This window comes from Gouania willdenowi, chromosome 3 (assembly GCF_900634775.1).
Source record: "Gouania willdenowi chromosome 3, fGouWil2.1, whole genome shotgun sequence".
NCBI classification, from domain to species: Eukaryota; Metazoa; Chordata; class Actinopteri; order Blenniiformes; family Gobiesocidae; genus Gouania; species Gouania willdenowi.
The window spans coordinates 4,375,657-4,395,091 of record NC_041046.1 but is presented as its reverse complement, the minus strand read 5'-3'; the positions used below and the strand labels follow the sequence as shown (position 1 = coordinate 4,395,091).

The 19,435-nt window shown below is 39.0% G+C and overlaps 1 protein-coding gene across 1 annotated transcript in view; it reads right to left on the bottom strand.

The window, feature by feature from the left end:
- The window catches only part of LOC114459565 (neural-cadherin-like), a 494,937-nt gene that overhangs the window by 366,063 nt on the left and 109,439 nt on the right, over positions 1–19,435 (bottom strand). Inside the window, exon 2 of the mRNA XM_028441778.1 lies at positions 4,068–4,265. Within this exon, the coding sequence (XP_028297579.1) occupies positions 4,068–4,265 (198 nt within the window). The remainder of the gene's footprint in view (positions 1–4,067; positions 4,266–19,435) is intronic.

Below are 19,435 nucleotides of genomic sequence, written 5' to 3'. Positions count from 1 at the left end.
TTTGTTCTTGTGGGGTTCTCACCACCGCAGGTAAGCATGGGGAGCCCCTACGCTGTGAATTTGATCCCAAATTGTGATTTTGGCCCCTACGCTGTTTCAACCAGTGTAGGGGGGGTTTTGGTAGTTTTTTACGTAATAATACCCAATTTAAATAAAAAAAAAAAAATATATATATATATATATTGTCTTTGCTCTTGGTGCAATAACCCAGATAGCATACAGATGTGAACCACATCTTGCAATGATCTGGCATTTTTTGGCATTATTCTGGCCCGTACAAAATAAAAGTGAGCCCATGATGATGCAAATGTGGGCCATTTATCTTGAAACATAATTGGGCCAGTTTTGGCTGAATTATGGCAAGTTAGCGTAGACCAATCTGGATGGCCAGGTTTTGGCAAGCAGGAGTGGAGCACCAGATAAACATGCTAGGTGCGGGCCCACTGGGCCAGATATGGACCACAAGACTTTTGTTATCTGGGAAGAAACGCCTTGAACAATGGAGAACAATGTGATGAAAACCTGTGTGTGCGTCTGTTTATACCAAAACACTTGCATGGGTTGTTTTATCCCAACACGTGAGCAGCTTCTCCTTTGTTGCTCTATTTCACAAGAAACTGCTGCTAATTACCCCCTTTTGTTTACGTGACTTGCATGGCACTTATTGGGTGACAACTAGTCAAACCGAGCGCGAGAGTCTAAAAGTCAAAGCACGCAGGAAAAAAAATCTCAGTACCTATTATCATTGCTTTGATCCAACATTAGAAGTGATATTTTCCTATGACCATGTGAGCATCGAAGAGCGGAAACAAACACAAGAGTAATATTACCAATTCACAAACTGTTAATTAACTGGTATTTTGACCAACAACCATCCCAGCAGCAGATTAAATGAGTGTTAAATATATTTGATCAGTTTTGCCATTTCGATCATGATTGTGGATTAATATTATATATAACTCATTATAAAATAAAATTAAAAAAAACATGAAAGATCCCATACAGAGTGCATTCAATATTTTAAAAGAAGTAACAATGAGTCCTAGATAAAGTTTCATAAATATCATATTGTAATGAATCACATCATGTAAATTGCAACGGACTCACTGAATCATCAAGTTCATGCACAAAAAAAAACTGTTACATTTATTTAATATGTGAAATATGTAACTATTTTCTTACACAAAGAAAAAACATGAAAATGTCAAATTTGAACCGGTTTGGGCTTTGTTAAAGGCCAGTCTGTTATTACCAAAAAAATAACCTGCAAGCACATGCTTAGTTAAGCTAATGTTGGAAAGTGGATGAATCATCCTTTCAAATAAATGAAAAGTTCAGCTGTGTGTGTGTGTGTGTGTGTGTGTGTGTGTGTGTGTGTGTGTGTGTGTGTGTATTTTTTTTAAAGTATTTACATGTCACGCAGACGGCGCTACATAGTGAAGCGCCCCCGATTACTATAGATTCACTCACGCCACACCTGCCATGACACCTAACTACTTTAATTAGGTAAGTTTAGTGAAAGTTAGGCAGGCAGGTACATATATACGTTAGACTGGTGCACATTAATTTAGAATGGATTAACCTCCTATGGTGTGTGTGTGTGTGTGTGTGTGTGTGTGTGTGTGTGTGTGTGTGTGTGTGTGTGTGTGTGTGTGTGTGTGTGTGTGTGTGTGTGTGTGTGTGTGTGTGTGTGTGTGATAAAGCAGTGACAGTAGAAATTCCTTCTGTTTTAACTTTAATTGTGATTTCTCATATTTCCATTGAGTCATAATGGAACCGCTGATAAGTGTTCAATCCTTTGTTATTTGATTATTCCATTTTAAAACCAAATCAAAATAACAAGTAAACAGTGTGGTTTTCTTTTTTTTACTGATTTAAAACTAAAACAGAAATACAGAAAAATGAAAAACCACATTTGTGAGATATTTGGTTATTTAAGGTAAACTATGGACGAGAGCTTCATGTCTTAATCTCACCACCCAGAGGGGACACACAGGGGGGCGGACTTTTACTCTGCTGAATTTGATTAAATGATCTTGTATCATGTTGTCCACCTCACACAGAAGGTAAAGAGGTGTATGTTGTGCGTCGATGACATTTCGTTAAAGAGTTACTGATGCTGGAAGTCTGAATCATACATTAAACCTAAACCAGTGAGGGGTCTCTGCACCAGAGGAGATGTGGAGATCCCACACAGAAGAACAACATTCGGACAAACTGTACTGTCCATCAGAGGAGGTCAGTTTTGGAACAGCCTTCCAACAGACAGAAGAGAATGCCCGACTTATAGCTCCTTTAAAAAACAACTGAAACATCATCTTAAAGTAAATCAGTCCTGCACTCATTTTAACTCAAATGTAATTTATAGAGTTTTTATATTGTATGTATTCCTGTATACATTGTACTGCTTGTGTGACCTACCTCGAGACTACAGATGTAAATAAGCAGTTTTTCTATCATCTGACATATTAACAATTTGTGTACATCTTGTATATTTGTTCATTGATGTGTGCTGTACTGATCAAATAAATAAATACATATAATATCTGCCAACTTTACCTAACAGTGTTAAGGTCCAAATAGTATCCAGCAGTGACGTGCCGTCAGAGTAGGCAGGGTAGGCAGTGCCTACACAAGGGTGAATTGACATTTTGATTCTTTGTTTTAATTATAATATAATTATAAATTATTTATTTTTCCATTTCTAATAGCCTACAGTACCTAAGTTTGAAAGTGTCCATATTTTGTGCGTTTCATAGCCCAAATTGCTAAACATTTCCTGGAACAGGTGCACAGTCTCACTACGCTGTAAGGCAGAGGGAGGCCACGCCCCCTCCCAAAGGCACGTTGCTCCTCTGCCTCCGTTCTCATTGCGTGGTTTTACGTGTTTGCACATGCGCAGTCAGGTCCCCATGATGACAACCATTTACGTCCAAAGGTAGCGTGGAGAGCTGCCTTTGGACGTAGCCGCGCTATGCTAAATGCTATACGTAAGTTCACAGTGCATTAGTGAATAGATGCCACGTGACCGCTGCTGCTACGTTCTCTGGCGAGTGGGCGGGATAACACTACAGTCAGGATGACAGCGCCAGAGATGATAGAGAAACCTTTTTTTGAGGTGGTCTCGATTTGCAACGTGCCTACCCAACCCTAGTGGTCACGGCACGTCACTGGTATCCAGATAATCTGGTGACTGACGATCGACTGTGAGGAACAATAGATGTTAGAACTTTTTTGAAACTTGCAAAAACAATTACAGCTTTTTTCGAGGGAAGTAAAAACATATATTTTGCACGTTATAATATTGCTAGCCGCTAACGACAGCCATCAACACACACGGAAGTTGATCACAAGAAACAAGGAACACCAGTTTATTTATACATTAATAACGTTTCTATTCGCCAGTTCATCAGTAATGTGATTTGTTGCTCCTTTTTTTGTCCGGTAGTAAAAGTCCGACCCCCTGTGTGGTGAGATTAAAACATGAAGCTCTCGTTCATAGTTTCCCTTAAATACCCAAATATTACAAAGAGAAGATTTAATTTTAAAACAGAAAACACTGCTTGTCTGTTTTTTGTTCTTTTTGTATTTCTGTTTTGGTTTAAAGTCAGTAAAACAAAATTACCACATTGTTTATTTGTTATTTTGATTTGGTTTTGAAACTGAATAACAAAAAAACAAAGGGTACACACATTTACACAGATTGTGTTTTCATCCCTTTTCATTGTTTAATGATAAATCTATCAGTGTAATTTAATGCATATGCAGAGTTTGAGGGGGGGTGGGGTGGGGGGGGAGGGGGGGGGGGGGGGGCATTGCCCCCACAGTGGTCAAAAGTTTTCATTACAGCTTTCCTAAATTTTTATATAACACACAATATACAAATATTTTAATCCCCCCCAAAAAAACAATGACTAAGAAATAATAATAAAACAAAGAAATTTGCTCTGTTTCAAATTATCTACATTTGTGACATCACAAGTAAAAGCATATGTAGAGGGAATAAAAGCCACTGAGTAAAAGTGGGTGAGGCTATTAATCTACAGTAGAAAGAACACGCCTCCTACCATCAGACAGGAAGTACTCCACTTCCCCGTTGTTTCCCTCGTCTCCATCCTCAGCGTACAGCTTATAGACCACAGAACCTGCTGCTTCGTCTGGAGAAACCACAGCGAGGTACGGCGTGGGAACCATTCTCCACTCTGGGATGTTGTCGTTGACGTCCGTCACAGTCAGTTCCACCCTGATCAGATACCAGTCTGTACCTGTAGGAAGAAAAGGTTTAAACCACGGTTCATGGGAAATATCTGCTTTAGTAACATTATCAAAATACAATCTGATTTTAGCGTATGGAAAAACAAACACCTTTCCACCACTTTACCATCTAATGTCACACACGTTGACCCATTATTGTCACTTTTAACCTTTTTTTCACCATATTTCATGTTTATTTTTGCCAATTTAACCACATTTATGAATTGCCATGTTCATCATTTGCCAGTTTTAACAAATTGAACATTACCCCTCATTTTTGTTTCTAACCATCTGCTATTTTTGATCGTGTTTCTGCAACAACTGAATTTCCCCTCTGAGGATCAATGAAGGTATTTTCTATTGTATTTTATTACAGAAGGTCCCTCAGGCTGAACATGAGAACTTTCACACATTCCAAACACATCCATGTTCCATGTGATTCCCGACCTTTGGTTTAGGAGTGAATAATGTGTGAAGAACTGTTTCCTGTCCAGGAACAACACCCTGCACGTTTCTTAAAGTCACATTACATTTAAACATTTTAAACCACTGAGAACTTTTGATATAAACTGGGAGGCAGGGTTGGGGTCAATTACATTGTTTCAGTTACAATTACATCTTCAATTATCCATGTTCAATTATAACTCAACTATGATTACAGAGACCAACATGTTTTCAGTTCCTATTAAAATTACAATTATAATGTTTACTCTGAAAGTCAATTACAATTACATTCTCAATTACTAAAGTTAACATTTTATTAATCACAATTAGTGAGCCTGAAATAAACAACTTTAGCTTTCTGCTACCAAGCATCTCTAATGCTAATGCTCAGAGGCGTTGCAACAGGGTGGGCAACACAGGCAATTGCCTCGGGCCCCGAGCTGAAGGGGCCCCCGGGGGACGACTGACAGTCAATTTCAATGACAAAATAATGAAACTGCTTTGAGACGCTGCAGCGACAAAGCATCAAAAATCCCCTGCACGGGGCCCTTTCTGAGTAGTCACTATTAGTTACTAGTAGGGGCCCCGACAGACGCAGATATCAGTGACAACTTGAACTTTTGTTCAACTTTTGTAAACGGACATTCTACTTTAGAAGACTGAGTATCTCGTGCCCCGAGTTCATTATCTCTGACCCAAAGTTAATATCTGATGCCCCCGACTTAATAAGTCAGGATCCCGACATAATTAGCCTTTTCTTAATCTCCTCTATGTCCCTTAGCGGGCTCCGTACCAACAGCACACGGTCTGTTGTTGTTTTATTCAAACTCTGAATAAAATAAACTGAATAAACGGAACATTTTTCAGTGGCTGTTTATCACTTTTCCAAAAGACAATCAGAGAATTCCATCCATTCATCATTTCTACCAGTATTTATGTTGTCAGTCGACATCTGTGACTTCTGACACGTGGTGTGAACAACAGATGAAAGTGAGGAGGACAGTGGACACCTCTGCCTCTCAGACAGTAATTACAATCATCAGCAGTACCAGTGACAGCAGGAACAGAAACGAGGACACGCGCACACACACGCACGCACGCACGCACGCGCGCGAGCGCGCACACACACACGCACACGCACACGGGCGCGCGCGCGCACACACACGCACGCACGCACGCACACACACACAACAGGAGAGCAGCACAGTCATTTCAGGCTATTGCTTTTACTTCTGTCAGTCTGAGGATACAAAAAAAAAAACTTTTATTTGAGTTTATGTCTTTTTTTACCATTTGTAAATGCGTTGATGCGGTAAATCCGGCGTGTCAAACTCATTTTAGTTCTGGGGACAAATACAAACTAATTTGACCTAAAGTGGGCCGCAGAGGTTGGGAATCAAACAATTTTCACATTAGTGCTACTTTGCATTTCAACGTGTAAATGATATAAAAGTATGTAGTATATAAGGCACCAACAATATCCAAGCAATAGGTGACAGTTAGACTACATTTATTTAATTTGGAGGAATTTTGTTAAATAATTTGAGCGTTGTGCAGGACTTCTTGAGCAGAATTAGGATTTATTTCAATAATTTGAGAGTAAAAATGACTTTCTTTGTGTTCTACAAAACATAGGGAAACTATAAAAAACTGCGGTTTCATTGAATTTGTCACAAATTCAATCAAACTCCACTTGAATAACTGTTAAATTATATTTCAAAACAAGTGTATTGTTTTTAAAATGACTCAGAATTTCTGTTCAATTTAAAAAAAAATAATTCCCAAACCTTGAGATAATTTTACATGATATTTTATACCCTTTGCAACCACAATGATGTATCCACAACTACATTACTTAGACATTTACACTGTTTTCTTAGACATTTTTATTTTCCCCTGCGGGCCAATTTCGATGTTTCAAAGGGCCGGATTTGGCCCCCAGGCCTTAAGTTTGACACTCCTGCAGTCTTTGGCAGATTGCCAGAATGCACCGTGATTGAGCAAAAAGAACCAATCAGAGCCAGGATTGTGTTTGATGTGCTGTCTGACAGCTGTTGCTCACAAGCCCCGCCCCTTTCCCGGGCTGGAGCGCTGTCTTTTTTTACAGTGTATGGTCTGAAGGAGTAGAAGATGGAATTGGAATTGAAAGGTAATTACTGCTGCTTGATTTACATTATGTTTGATTTGTAATTGTTACACTAGAACTCTGTAGTGCATGTGTTGTGTGTGTGTGCAGCAGCCTCTGTGTGGGCTGCTGTATGTGACACTGTGTTGCTGCTGCTGAGGTGTGTGCACATAGAGAGAGAGAAGCGCTGCAGTAATATGCTTTTAACAGAACATGTTAAATTACTGTGATGTTGATGTCAGACTAATGTTAGCTTGTTAGCTCCTCTGAGGGAGGGACTTTGGAAAGTTTGGAGGCAGGGCAAGAGAGCAACGGGGGGAGAGGGAGGGAGGGATCTGAGAGTTGCAGACTGCACCTTTAACAGATTAGTCAACTAAAATCTTATTGTTCTACATAAAACTAACACTACTAGTAGTCTAAATTTAGACACTTGTTATGAATATATTTATTTCCTAGACACTGCAGATTAATGTAAATATTATTTAATATACATTTATATTTATATATCTTCATCAATTTTTTTACATCATTCAGTGAACAGGAAAGTATGTTTTTCATTTTACGCAGAAAAGTGTTTATTATTCTGACAATAAACACCTTGAATCTTTAATCTATGACTGAAATAGTCCTGATGACTAAATTTCGGTCCAGGAATTGTTCATAGCATAGGGGATCACGTGGTCAACAGCGTGGGAAATTTGGAAATGTTTACCTCTCAGAGGGTCAGATTGAGTGAAGTTAAGCTAAAGTTGTTTTTATTTATTTATTTATTTATGCTTTACTTTAAAACTAAACATTTTTTTTATTGAATTGGTGAAGGTCATGATGAATGTCATGCTTGATAAATATACCCCCGCCCCCGCCCCCACACACGCACGCACGCACACACGCACACACACACGCACGCACGCACACGCACGCACGCACACGCACGCACGCACACGCACACGCACACGCACCATAGGGGGTTAATCAGGCTGATAAAAGAAGACCAGGTCCTAAATTGTGCGACTCGAATGAAGCTTCATCTGAACACAGACACTATTCACATCTGTGAGTGCGCATGTAGAATGATCTGTTGTGAGTTATAAAACATGACGAGCAGCGTCATGTGATGCTACACGCTACATCTGGTTGAAGCTACACTGTTCATATCAGGGGCAGCTAAGTGGCTGCAGGGGTCATTGGGGTCCTCAGGTAAAGACGGGAGCATTTCATCTCCTGCATTAAATAGACGGTGCGGCTGATGAATGTGTTTCTGGGTTATTCAGATTAAAAAGACAATTATTATGACGGTACCGATTAAAAAAGGAAAAAACAACAGAAAACAGCGTGAGCGAGAACCCTGAGGTCACTCAATTCCTTGATATTGTTTTGTCTCTTATACACTTTAAAGGTCTCTTATCATGCTATTTTTCACCATCATCTCCATTTGTTCTTAGAACCCCACAAAACATAGTATTTGAGGTTTAATTTACCAAACTCGCCTGTTTACCAGAGTTTTAGCCTCTGAAAAGTCACTTTCTGATCAACTCTACAAACAGGCTGATATTCATGAGTGGGCGTGTCTATAGATGCGACAGACTTCCCTGCATGTCTCGCTCTGTTACGAGGTGGATCAGTAATCACCAGAGGCAAAATTATTTTTGCTATCCACGCACAGTTGTGATTGTTTTCTGCCAAAAAACTGCACATTACAGTAAAACGCATGGATATTGAAGCTGCTACTGAGTGTAATTCCGTTTCCACTTTCTCCAAATTGACATGATAGCGACAACACGTCTCAACAGCGGCAGTAGCAGAAACAACAACAACGTTCGATGTGCAGCGGTGATGGACTGTGGAAGCGCTGGGCGAACGACGCTGAAACGCTCACCTTCGTGGGCGTGTCTGTTTACATGTCAATCACGGCAGAGAGCTTCCTGGAAGCACAGTACCGCGTAAAATTCGTCATCAAAGTGGGAACGCGTCATCAAATTATAGCGAGGTGTTTGTGCTCACCCTTTGGTAAGAAAGGAGTAAATCACCCTCTAACTAATGATTGATGGAATCAATGAAAAAACACTTTGGTCATGTGTATGAAGCCCTAATAGACCTTTATCATGTTTAAAGCACAGAAAAGTTCATTTAGCTTAACATGGACCCTTTAATTTATACCTGGAAGTGCAAACTAGGGCACATTTGACATGAATGTTTAAATTTATATTTGGTCTGTATTTGGCCCTTGAACTAAAAGGAGTTTGACGCCCCTGACGCAGTGGGAAACATAAGAGCTGAGTGTTGCATAGAACAGATTAAGAATGAAACACATGGGCTGCAAAATGACCCTGTGGTTGTTATAGAAACAGTGGAACAAGCAAGAGTGGAAGATGGGAAAAATTAAAGAGAGAGAGAGGAAGAGGAAACGCACAAGCCACAAAGTGCCTGAATAAATGGGATTTGAGGAAAAAAAAAAAAACAAACAGGAAAATACATCCATGAAGAGAAAACACTGCACTTGACTCTTTGGTTTATTTCAGACTTTAGTGGATGATTTTCCTCTTTTTGTTCTTATTTCTCTCACTCTCTGTAACACATCTAAAATGTATTGGCAAAAAGAACAATGAAGCTTTGGGGGAAAAAGGAACAGCCTTACACAGATAATAAATCACCAGGCCGACACACACGCACACACACGCGCGCACACACACACACACACACACACACACACACACACACACACGCACACACGCACACACACACACACACTCACACACACACACACACACACACAGGTTATAATGATACGCTACAATACCACAAACAAAGAGAACCTGCAATCACTGCTGACAGTTTGATTTATTAGATTTTAAATAAAAATAAATAAATCATCAACCCATGTTATTGTCTAAAATAGAGCAGGGTGATATGGCCAAACATTTTTTATCACGGTATAAATTTGGAAATTTGCGATAACAATATAATTGAAGCTGGACAAAATACATGCAAACTGCACAACTGCACATTTAAGAAAGGAACAGTTTATTTTCAAATCAAACATGTTTATATTACATGTACATTTGTACCAAAATCAATAATGCATACAAGCAACTGGCCCCAATTCTAATACATAAACATATAATGTCCACAAAGGTAAAGTTTTTTGCTTTGCAACATAAAACTGTAATGTGCTAAAACAATTATTTAAATAATAGAATTGAACAAATCCTTAAGTAAACATAAAAATAAAGAGTAAATAATGCGAATGGGCAGAAAAGTTATACAATCATTTGTTCAAGTCCTAAGACCAACATGTTTGCAGTCGTGGGCTTCAGGGATGACCTTTGACATGTGGACATTGTGCTGAACAGCCTTTCAGCTCTGACTCAGGATGGGGGGGTGGGGGTAGGGGGTGCTGTCCTGCTCTGACACAAGATGCTCCGTTCACCAATAGCTGATAGCTTCACTCTCACTGAGATGTTCTGTGTGAAAGCGTGGATCAAGGAGTGTCATGGAGTCATGTTCTGATGTCTGTAGTGAAGTTGACTGTCATTACCTTTTACTTTTAACAGGTCATTGTTAAACATCGAGAGAACACATGAAGTGGTCATATACACACATATATATATATACTGTATATGTGTGTGTGTGTATGCTGTGTTCACACTACAGTCAAGCACTTCTATGTCAACATAAGGTGGTTTTATCAGCAGATAAAACCTGTGCTATAGCTTTTTCTTGCTCAACGAGCCACTGAATGGTTCTCTGTCTTGAACCCCAACGAGTGCAGCATTCAGTTATCAGTTTGTGTAGCGGTAGGATCAGTTCTTTATGGGCAGCCTGGAGGGCTCGCTGGCACTTCCAGCTGTGGCTAAAAGCAACAACTATCTTCTTGCCCACTCCAACTGTTCGGTCTACCCTGGGGTCCTTCACGCTTCTTTCTGTAAGACACAGAAAACAGCAGCACTTAGTTTATTATTTATAGTATTAATACAGTTTAGAGAGTGTTTAATTTATATTATCATTACTTCTTTTTCTACATTATAGAATAGAGCACAATATTATTTAATTGTCTGCACGCCTGGTTTTTTTTTTACACTACATTTGCATTTTACTATAGTGGTTGCTTATTCATACAAAGTAGAATCTCAATGTATCGAGTCAAACTTTAACATTAATTCAGTTTGATTAAAATATGATAATTAGGTGAAAATAAGCAGAGACTAAAAGGATAAAAACAAATCTGGTAAATCTATACATTTATAATGCAAAACACTTGTGGCTAATGCTACATTTTTAATAATGAGAGACAAGTTACTTATGACGTTATAATGATCTTACCTATTGCAATGTGCAGGCGATGTCTGAAGCAGGACAACATGGTCCAGTTGTTTAGTGCAATGGCTTTGCCGCGCTGTCTGTCGTCACACACACTTGTTTGCCGTCTTGAAGATAACCCTTGGCTATATTTTGTCCGGTATGGTTGTCGGACAAAGAACTTGTTTCCAGGCAGGTGTTCTGCAGTTTCCAGTCATTGTGAATGTGATGTATTGTGAGGCTCATGTGCGCGTCCGTTGTGTGGCTGGACCACATGTCCATGGTTAATAGATGATGGGAGACCACTGAGAATTCCAGGTGCCACAGTGGGGTGACAGTCCCCCCCGTGGTATCTGTCATTATGTCCTTGGGCAAGGCACTTCACCCACATTGCCTAGTATGAATGTAGTGTGTGAGTGAATGTTGGTGGTGGTGGGAGGGGCCGATGGCGCACCTTGGTAGCCTTGCTTTCAGTCAGTCTGCCCTAGGGCAGCTGTGGCTACAATAGTAGCTTACCACCACTTAGTGTGGAGTGAAAGAACAATGTCTTAATTCTGTAAAGTGACTGAGTGTCTATGATAAAGCGCTCCATAAAATTGATGCATTATTATTATTATTAGATGCTAAAAACTCCACCAACGACAGCGTGTTTGAAACTTAAGTGCAGACTTCTTCCTCTAAACGTGGCAAGGTGACATTAGAAAAGTAGTTTTTGCGTGGCAGCGAGGATCAAACGCGTTTAGCATCTGTTTAAATCCCTTTTGTTCAACAGTCTGAACGAGCATCATATCCTGAGCCAAACATCGTCTCACTGCATTAGTCAGGTCTGCCCAGCGCTTGCTACCTTTTTTTAAGGTGTCCCACTAATTAACGCTGCACCGATTGTTTTTTTTTTAGCTTCACCTCGACTCCAGTTAAAGCAGATGCCACCTCACATGTTTTTACAGCTTTGCTGTGCTCTGACTAGTGCTTCTGCTTTAAATGGTGGAATAAGTTGGTGGTGTTTCCTCTCATCGCTACAACGCTGCACTGGCATGTTTTACAAAAAACAGTGGTCTGATGTACAGTATGTCAGATGGGCGAAACCCAAACCAGGTCCAAACCACTGCAGTTGAGCCCTTTTTGGGAACTAATTGTGGTTGGTCAGTTGCAGTCAATGCGCTGCTTTCCCCCTCCTCCTCAGTAAACAAAGAAGCCACCGCCATGCTTCTACTCTCCTTAAAACAATGGCACCACTGCGCATTTCACCAAGACGTTATTGTGATATTTCAATTTCATACCGTCCCCCAAAATTACACTGGTATCACCGTGGACGGTATAATACCGCCCGGCCTTAGTCGAGAACAGGGGTGCCCAATTTATTTTCATTGAAGGGTTAAAAATGAATCACAGTGGGGGGCCATTAAATATGTCAATAACATCATGTAAAAGCTTTGAGAGGTGCGGGGAGGAGGGGAGGAGCTAGCATGCACATGGATTAAACGACTCAAAGTTAGTATTAATAATCGATGTGTGGCAAGCTTTTTGTAGATGTCCAAAATCATGAAAGTTTGTTTTATTTAGCAAATAAAACATGTAAAATAAATAAAAATAAATTAAACCTTGTAGTTTTTTCTCAGTTATGTTACTTTTGTAATTGTTGAATGTAATAATAAAAATCATAATCAAATTTTTATTAATTGCACAGCCTCAGGTTCTGTGTGAAATGAAAACAGTCTATATCACTTGTTTTTTGTTTTGGCTAATAGTTTACAACAAATGTACAAATGTAGTACAACAAACACTACTGTACTGTAGTGTACAACAAGGATTTAACCCTAAGATGCATAAGTGGGTCAAAAATGACCCAGTGACAGTGTTTTCTTACAATATCTTCATAATGAAAATTTGTTATAATTTCATATTCCAGGTGTTCCTCAAAAAACATGTTTTTAATATGAAAAACATTTTTATTTACCTTTTATAAATTAAAAAAAAAAAAAAAAAAATGTTTTTGTATTACTACCCCAAGCTTCCATAAGTGAAATGACCCGCATTCATTTCCTATTGAATCTCATGAGATTCTTTGATTCTGTGGCTGAGAGGAATCTATTTATTTAGCACCACACACACGTCACATATAAGTACTATCATCTTAAAACAATGATTTTCACTTTCAACAACATACTTGCTCATTCATGTGTGTGCATATGTGGATTTAATGGCCACGTTACCATGGTCAGCTATGATCACAGGTGATCACATTCTACAACAAGTCCAAAGGAGGTGTAGACACCATGGACCAAATGGTTGGCACCTACACTTGCAAACACCAAACACAGAGGTGGCCCATGGCGCTGTGGTACAACATGATGACATTGCCACACTGAATGCTAACACCACTTAGCATCCTGATTTCAAGAGTGGATTCACCAACGCACGACGGCTCTTCCTCAATGAGCTCTCAAAGGAGCTGGTGACACCACACATGAGGAGTCGTCTGGAAGGCGACTGCAAATCCCAATCATTGACGCAATGGGAAGGTGTGGGGTAACAAAAGCCACAACCCAGCCACAAGAAAGAGGCCGACAAGGCCAACAAAAGAGAAAGAGGTGTCAGATCTGCCCACGTCACAAAGATCACAATGTAAACAACAATTATGGCAAATGCAGTGTGTGTGCAATGATCACAGATAGTTTGTGACAACTGTATACAGTGAGGAACACACACACACACACACACACACACACACACACACACACACACACACACACACACACACACACACACACACACACACACACACACACACACACACACACACACACACACACACACACACACACACACACACTTCTATTGCTATATTCTGTGCAATCAATAATTTCCTGGTTTTCAATTATTATTATTCAATATGATTGAACATGTTCCAAATGTTAAAAAGTAAACAATAAAAATAACTCAAACATGAAATAAATATTGTGTGTACAATACAAAACATAACACAGATGATAAGTCTTAACAAAAATGGCACAAAAACGCATCGATTGTAATACGTGTGATATTTGACCCACTTCTAGAAGAGCGTAGGGTCAAAGGGTTAAGAAGCAGGTGAAAGCTGCCAGCATTAGGTGTGTTTAACCATGAATTGATTAAAGTGTGTGTGAATCAGGTTGAGCTGAAAGAGAATAAAAAAGAAAAGTTTTGAAGTCTAATGGTGGCTAGATTTTCTCCAGTGGTTAGCTATTCCATCCCTGTGATGTGGTGCATGTGGTCGTTTGACACGCCACACGTTGGTGCTGCTAAAGCAATTACGTTAAGGTTGAAGAACCCACAGACCTTTGTTCATTCTGTGACCCTAATCCAAAGCACATTCTCTCACAGTCTGTGTGTGTGTGTGTGTGTGTGTGTGTGTGTGTGTGTGTGTGTGTGTGTGTGTGTGTGTGTGTGTGTGTGTGTGTGTGTGTGTGTGTGTGCGTGTGTGTGTGTGTGTGTGTGTGTGTTACATCTCACTCACACCTACTCCTCCTGTTCACAATGCTAACGGTTAGCTAACACTTTTACAGCCTGTTATCGCTCCACTAAAGTCGTCTCCATACTGTAATTGTGTTACACAAACACTGGGAGCTCCTTTGCATGGTTGATAACAGAGATTACACAATTATCAAAGAATCACAGCTCATTTAAAAGCTGCTCCTATTGGCTGAGACTGGATGGTGTCAAATCAAATTACAGCTGCAGTTAGTTTGTGTATCACCAGTGGAAAATGTATCAGAAATCAATGCGTGGCTGCACTAATGCACCGGGAAATGAATGACATGAATAATTAGCAGCTCAGAAATCAGATTTATTGGAGTTTTGTGATGAAAACACTTCAAAAAGATTGACTTCAATCATCAGGAAAAGTTCTGCATAACTGAATAATTTCATGAAACAAGGAAAAAGGAAAACTTTTAATCCATGTCTTAAATCACACAAAGAAACAGTGTTTAACATCAGATTCAAGGTTTACACAAAGAACGTTGAGGTGGCGATACAGTGAAAACCAGATATTTAAATACATTATGTAAAAAAAAGGATTTTTTTTTTTTCTCTCACTGTGTGACAGAAAACTTTTCCTATTTTACATCAAGGAGGATTTTAAAAATTATTTCTATTAGCTAAATATCAGAATATACTGTATATATATTAATGACCTATTGAAAAGTCAGAAGTTTAAAAACACTAAGATTACTATGAGTTTAAACTTTTGGGAAAGCCCAGATGAACCTGTCATGTCTTTGGAAGCTTCTGATTATTGACACTAGTCCAGTGTTTGTAGGAAGTATACGTTGCTATAGAAACGTGGAAGGTTAAGTAGCTTTTTCATGAATGGTTTACATGGGAGCTTTAATTCCTCTTTAATTCAGAATAAAAGTTAAATCCTCTTTCAACTGACCTAGTAAACACTTAATTCCAAATACAAATTTAATTCTGAATTACACACACACACACACACACACACACGCGCACACATGCGCACACACGCGCACACACACGCACGCACGGTTCACCCAAAGTGGGCAAAAAGTAAAGCCACTCCAGCGGAGTGTTGGCGCTCTGCCGGGCAGGACTCCACAGGGCGGCTGTGAAGCACCGTTCCTCGAGCCCCCCGGTCTCAGCCCTGCTACCCCGACACAGAGCCTCTTCCCACCTGCACTCGCTCACTAGACACACACACACGACGGCGCTCCAACCCCAGGCGGCGCCTTCGCCTGGGACAGGCGGACACCGTCCACCCTCTGCCCACAGAGTGATTGGCTCTGGTGCGCCCACAGGCTGCCTCTAACCCACCCAACTGTGCCGTGTGATCAAAGCCAGCATAGGCTCAATCCACAGTGACGTCATTAGTTTTACCGCTCCCGGTGGACAATTTTATGAACTAATTAACGGCATCATTGCAGTCCAAACAAATGTGACGTTGCACACCTTTGAACCAAGCAGCAGCCATGTTGAAAGTCTCAGCTCAATCTGAGCCTGATTCGCAGAGATATTTGAAGAACACACACGCAGACAAACACAGTTGCTTTTATAGCGAGATGAAGAGTTAATTAGATACACACCTGAAACACACTGCTTCTGTGTGTAAACATCATGGGAAAGTTAAAAGAAATCAACCAAGACAAAAGGATCATACCTGTCAAGTTTTAGATTTTAAAATATATAACTTTTCTGTTTCCCAGACGTTCCACCACCTCAACCAAGCTCGACTATCCCTTATATTTTAAGACAAGTGTACATGAAATCTAAAATAACCACCTACTAAATACAATTGTGTGATTATAATCTGGTAGGCCGACCTTTGTTGACATTAAAATGCTGTAAACATTCGTACATTATACAAAACAGCCTACATTAAAAAAAAATAATAATAAATGTGTATATGAAGCACGTTTATTTAATATACTTACAGTTCATATACAAGTCAACACGTTGCATATTTACTGTTAATTTCACGTTGCTTGTCTTTAAGTTAGAAATTTACATTTTATGTTATTACATATTTTCCTTTAATTTCTCATACTCACTCATGTGGTTCTCTGGTATTCACTAATGACTTATTAGACACATTTATTACAGACTTTACATCCTTTAACATTTTATGAAGCAGTGTATATTTTTTACAACATATTTACACCAGAACGTCTTCATACATCCATCGCTGTTCTTAGTTATTTTTGGGTTTGTTCACAATGTCGGCACTAATCGAGTCTAGTGACAGCGTTCAGTTTGTAGAGGAAGAAATGTTTTATTTATCTTTTAATTATTATTACATTATAATACAGGATATTATGGGAGAATATTAATACGGAAAGATGGCCGGAACAAGGGGTAAAATCCGATGGACGGATATGATCAGGGAGAACATTGTGGACTTGTACCAGTCTGATTCATTCTTGGGTGAAAGTTCTAAATGTCTGAAGGTGCCACGTTCATCTGTTCAAACAATAATACACAAGGAGTGATGTACCGAAGTTCCAGTCACCAAAAATATTCGGCCAAAAATGCATTTTCGATTTTTGGGCGAAACACTTTTCTTCCCGAAACAGGATGTTGTAGCCCTCCGTTAACACGACCCCTAAACGGCTGCACTTTGATAGCATCTGGTTTCAGAGTCCACCAGCGCACATCTGGACTTTATTACTGACTTGTTCTATGTTATAAAAATCTTTACTTGAATGGAATTCAAATTAAAACAGTTTGCACAGGAAATGATACACGCTGCAATCAAAGCACACAGCAATTTCATTGTAATTGAGTTGTTTTCCTAATCCCACACTGTGCCCCCTCACTACAGGAGCAGAGTTTGGGACCTGCCTTTTGCCCCTCTTCTTACCTCCGGTTCTCCACTTCTCTTCTGAGACATACGAGGCGCTGCCTTGTGGCTTGTGACCCACAGTACTCCCGCTCCTGTACTTCCATGTGATTGTCTTTTCATGTTTTCATAGACGGAATGTAATTGAAACTTAATTTCCCCTCAGGGATGAATAAATTATTCTGAATCTGAATCAAGAACTTCAATGCACTTTGTTTCTAAAGAACAGATTTAATATGATTCTTGCAGCTCAGTCAGTTATTGGCCTGTACAATATTATTTAATGCATGTGTGGGACACGTTAAACATTTTATTTCATATGCATTTATACAATTGTAATGTTTTAGTTTTAGTGGTTAGTACACATCCAGAGCCACAAATGCAAATAATTTGCATAATATTTTTTTCAGCGTTTCAGACTTGGTTTTCTCGTTTTTGATTTCAGCCAAGAATTTTTATTTTGTTTGCATCCCTGTAGGCAAGTATAAACACCATGAGAATGTCAAGCCTTCATATTCCTCAGGAAGGAGATGGGTTCTGTGTCCTAGCTGTGATGATATAATTATATAATAATATTCTAGGAATACAAAACTTACAAACCATTTTCTTTCAGAAAAAAAAGTGTTCTAGAATCCTAGATTAACAAGAAGGTAAATGTTTATCCACCTCATGTGATTTGACCAAATGTTCTCGTGCTACAATCTATTGGTTTAGTTTGAGACAATTATTGTGGAAGCCTGGGGTAACCCTGTCACCTCTATCTCTAATTTAAATAAATGAATCCTTTAATTAACTCAGAGGAATCAGCACAGAAAAGCATAGGTGTGTGTGTGTGTGTCTGTCTTCAACTGAGGTAATCTCTCTGATTCTACTGTCACCTTATTGTTCCTTTCATTAGAAACTAAAGACAGGTTTATGTTAAAGTTTAGTGCTTTAAACAGCAGCTGTTCTGATAATAGCAGTGGAATAAAAAACAAGCTTAAATCTGACCTTTGAAACCATCTTTTTTCCTGCTTCGTTAGTATAGCACCATACAGTATATACTGTATATATATATATAGCAGCGATGTCCAGAAAAAAAAGAAAAAAGTAGTCGGCTTAATAAAAAAGTAGATGTTAAAACTTGTGACAAGTTGCCGCAGCTGCACGCCAATGATGTGAAACATCAAGGGTGGTCGGGGGGCATGCCCCCCCCCATGGAAAATTTTGCAAAAATGATGCTACATAGTGGCTTTTGGTGCATTATATTAATGAAATTATTATTTCTTCTGTCAATTTTGTAGCACTTTTCTTAGCATGATGTATTTTCTCAGCTAGTTTTTGTTTGCATGATGCATTTACAAGTTGAAGTCTGGTATCCATGGTAACGATGACAAATAATTGAGCATCATTATCAGTTTATTTCTTTCCAGGCGCTAATAACCCAGTGTTTGTTTGGGATGCAGCTATTCTAGCAGTGAAGAAGAGATGCTACGTGCTAGCAGAGAGAGCTAATTGAAAAACATGACTTTTACAGATATTCACATAATATTACGGATATTATTTTGGTGCTAAAGGGGTAAGGAATCATTTATGAACATGTTTAAAAGTAGAAGGCAGCCAGGAAGAGAGTAGTAGGAGATTCCACCCGCCCGCCACCTATGCTTCTAGACATCCCTGATATAATGTTTGTATGTGTGTCTGCGTGTATATATATATATATATATATATATATATATATATATATATATATATATATATATATGATAACTTTTTATTAATTATTTTAAAGGCAATTATTCACAGAAAACAACTAAAAATAAAAACAAATGTATATTTTGAATAATAATAATTATACAAAAACAAGCATTTTGTGTTTTCATATCACTATAGATATTTTTGCTACACCTAATCTTAATTTAAAAAAATACAAAGTAAAATGTAGCATTTGCGTTCGTCTGTTAATTTATACAATAAATTAAAAATATAAACAAGCTGAAGTA